At 35.6% G+C, this 3,659-nt stretch overlaps 1 protein-coding gene across 1 annotated transcript; it reads right to left on the reverse strand.

Moving 5' to 3' along the window:
• Positions 1–282: 282 nt before the first annotated feature.
• LOC131493195 (olfactory receptor 2T8-like) lies at positions 283–1,290 on the reverse strand. Its single transcript, XM_058697459.1, has one exon. The coding sequence runs from the start codon at positions 1,264–1,266 to the stop codon at positions 283–285; it is 984 nt and encodes a 327-aa protein (XP_058553442.1). The 5' UTR covers positions 1,267–1,290.
• Between the last annotated feature and the right edge of the window lie 2,369 nt (positions 1,291–3,659).

Below are 3,659 nucleotides of genomic sequence, written 5' to 3' on the forward strand. Positions count from 1 at the left end.
ATGTTGAAAATTGTTTGACTACTTGGTTCATTCTTTGAACAAATATTTATTGTGTGGTGTGATGTAAAAGCGTTGTAATGATTTTTGATTAACAGACTTTTAACAATCCACAATTTGATGTATTCATGAGAGCATAGTAAAAGATCCAAACTATGGAGGCCTGTCAGAATTTCAAAGTAAACTAGTAATGGATATAGATATAATACATATATACCTTTTCTCTAGAAAATCCTACACAGTCACTTTGTACAGACTTTAAATTTAGAGCAAATCTATGTAATCTTAACCCTGACTTAAGGAAGAACACTGACCCATACACTTTCTCAAGGCATCTTTGACTTCACTGTTTCTCAGACTGTAGATGAGGGGATTGAGTACAGGGGTGAAGATAGTATAGAACACTGACACTACTTTATCATGGTGAGCTGACCTGTAGGATTTGGGTTGCATATAGGTAAAAATTGCAGCTCCATAAAAGAGTCCCACCACAGAAATATGTGAGGAGCAGGTGGCAAAAGGCTTTTTGCGGGCTTCTCTAGAATGCATCTGGAGAACTGCAGCAAGGATGAGACTATAGGAAATCAGAATGAGAGAAAATGGGACCAGGAGCATTAACACACAGCATAGGTACATCACATACTCAAAGACAAACGTGTCGGCACAAGCTAAACCCACCAGAGTAGGGGCCTCACAGAAGAAATGATTGATCTCATGTGCATCGCAAAATGGAAAACTCAGGGTAGCAGCAGCCTGCATGAGCCCATCAGCTGCCCCCAGGACCCAAGACCCCACAGTCATTTTCAGGCATAATTGCCAGTTCATGAGGGCTGAGTATCGCAGTGGGTGGCAAACAGCCACATACCGGTCATAGGACATGGCTGCTAAGAGGAAACACTCACCCCCTCCTAAAGTTAGAAGGAAGAATATCTGCAACCCGCACTCAGCAGGGGAGATGGACATCTTTCCAGTCAAGTAGTTAGTAGCCATTTTGGGCACAATGGTAGAGACCAGCATCATGTCCATGAGGGAGAGTTGGCTCAGTAGGAAGTACATGGGTGTGTGGAGCCGGGCATCTTGGTGAATCAGGAGAATCATGAGGGCATTTCCCACTAGGGAGGCGAAGGCAATTGTGAGAACCATTGCAAAGAGAAATAGATGGGCTTCTGTGTGGTTAAAGAGTCCTAGGAGAATGAAATCAGAGGTGGTGTTCCCATTTTTCATGATTTTCAAACTGGAAATGAAGAAATAGATGACAGTTTTCATCATTTGCCGTGCTTCATTTGAATTACATATCTGAAAATGATAAAACTTATTTCAAATATTTTATTTGCCATTTTGAAAATATTTTAACGTGGACATAAAGTTAATTTCAACTTTTTCCACTTTTTCTTTCTTTAAAAGTTTCAAAATAAGTACCCTTTATTAATTGGCGTAATGAATAAATTTTGGCATAATGAATGAATTAATTCATTAATTAATTGGCATAATGAAAATTTTTTGGTAAATTACAGTAATATGAAGTGTGTCTTTGCACCACAGGCAGCAACATATGTGAGCAGGAGGATATTTTTTACATAATTTGTAATTTATGTTTGTGTTTTGCCTTATATCATGCATAGTCAATATTCTTAGAAGCTGGGTTAAATCAGTTTGTTTTAAATATATAAAATCAAGGTCCTTGATATGAGTTACACATGTAAAACATATTAAAATCAGATCATCTTTATTGATATCATTTAATTATGGAAGCCATTGTTTTTCCAAACAAGAGGACTTACATTTTCAGGTCTAGGAACTAAAATACTGAGTCTGCAGAAAGAAACATAGCTTAATTTGGAATTGTTAGTGAATTAGTTTAACAGTAATGGCTTTAGAATATTTCCCTTAATGTGACACTGCAATACTAAATGCAGATTTTAATTAAGAAGATACTTTGTATAATCAAATGAAATTGTTTCCCCTCAAAGTCACAGAAACACAACTTTACTGAGTAAGGAAGAGGAGGTAAACATTTTTCATTCTTCACCCAACCACAGAGGTAAATTCTCTTCAGTCAGAAAGGAATCTAATCTTTAAAGGCCTTTTCATCTCTGATTTTGTCTAGCTTGTTGAATAAATAATAGCTGCAGACATGAGGATACTCATTATTTCTCAAAGATATTGTATACTTCGGTGAATTTATGTAATAAAAGGAGTCCACCTCTTACATGGACAATTCTCTTTGCCCTCACTTTACACAGGCATCCCTTAATTGAATGCCATTCAGGATGGATAAAGGCAGTGCAAAAGTCTTATTCAGCCTCTAACTCCAGTTCTTGAGCATCATTACTGTACTGGTAGTATTCTACTTGACATTTTTAGTTGATCATTTCAAAATTAGACATGTTGAAAATACATTTCCACCTGTTAAATGTATTTTGCATTTGCTAAAATTCTGTGATCTCCACATCCTTGAAACTCTAACATGCAGTCTGTACCTCTAGTAACTAAATGAAATCTCTAAATATAGAGTTCAGTATCACTTTCCTGAAGAACTTCAAAATCCTGCTATGTAATTTATTTGACGTGTAGGTTATTATTTTCCATCCTCCTATTGTTGAAGATTGACAGAACATTAAAACTATTTGAAAAGCAGTAGGCATCTTAGTAACTGTAGGGTGTTGGACAAGCCTCTTAATTCTTTGCTACTATCTTACTTATTTTTTAGTGTACTGCCAGTAGAGTGGCATTAAGTATTTTCACTTTGTTATATAATCATTACCAGTATTAATCCCCTGGAAAATTTTCATATTCTCAAACTGAAACTCTTGTATCCATTATGTAATAACTTCCTTTCCTTATTTTCACAGCCACTGGCAAATGCCATTCTATCTTCTGCCTCTATATATTTGACTAACTTACATACTTCAGATAAGTGGAACTATGCAGCAGTGTGTGTGTGTGTGTGTGTGTGAAAGAGAGAGAGAGAGACAGAGAGACAGAGAGAGATTGGCTTATTTCATACAACATAAAATCCTCAATGTTCATCCATGCTGTAAAATGTGCCAGAATACTCTTCCATTTTGAGGCTGAATAATATTACTTTGTATGCTTAAACTACATTTTACTTATAAACTCATATCAATAAATGTCTATGGACATTTGTGTTTTTTCCACTCCAGTCATATATTTAAGTAACTATTTAATGGGATTTTGAGTTACAGATGCTCATTATTGGTTATTTTGATTGGAAATATATATATATATATATATATATATATGGCATAAAAATATAGTAATTTGCACTAAATTTTGCTTGCATCATGCAAGATAAGTGTATGCGTTTTTAGAGAATAATTACAGTTTACTTGAGAATAATCACAGTTTTCTAGGTTAAAAAATGCATTTCTTATCATCATGTTTCTACTTGTGGTTAAGTGTATCTTTAAATGTGAAATGGGGCACCTGGGGGGGGGGTTCAGTAAGTTAAGCATCTTACTCTTGATTTCATCTCAGGTCATGATCTCATTGTCTGTGAGATCGAGTCTTGCATCTGGCTCTGCACTGTCAGCACAGACAGTGCTCCCTCAATCTGCTCCTCTTCTGCTATCATGCATATGTTCTTTCTTTCTCGCAAAAATGAACATTAAAAAATGTGAAATAATTAAGTCTTTGTTTTT

Source organism: Neofelis nebulosa, chromosome 1 (genome assembly GCF_028018385.1).
Source record: "Neofelis nebulosa isolate mNeoNeb1 chromosome 1, mNeoNeb1.pri, whole genome shotgun sequence".
Lineage (NCBI taxonomy): Eukaryota > Metazoa > Chordata > Mammalia > Carnivora > Felidae > Neofelis > Neofelis nebulosa.

Coding starts and splice junctions, on each gene's coding strand:
- LOC131493195 (XM_058697459.1), bottom strand. CDS start 1,266: ATGATGAAAACTGTCATCTATTTCTTCATTTCCAGTTTGAAAATCATG.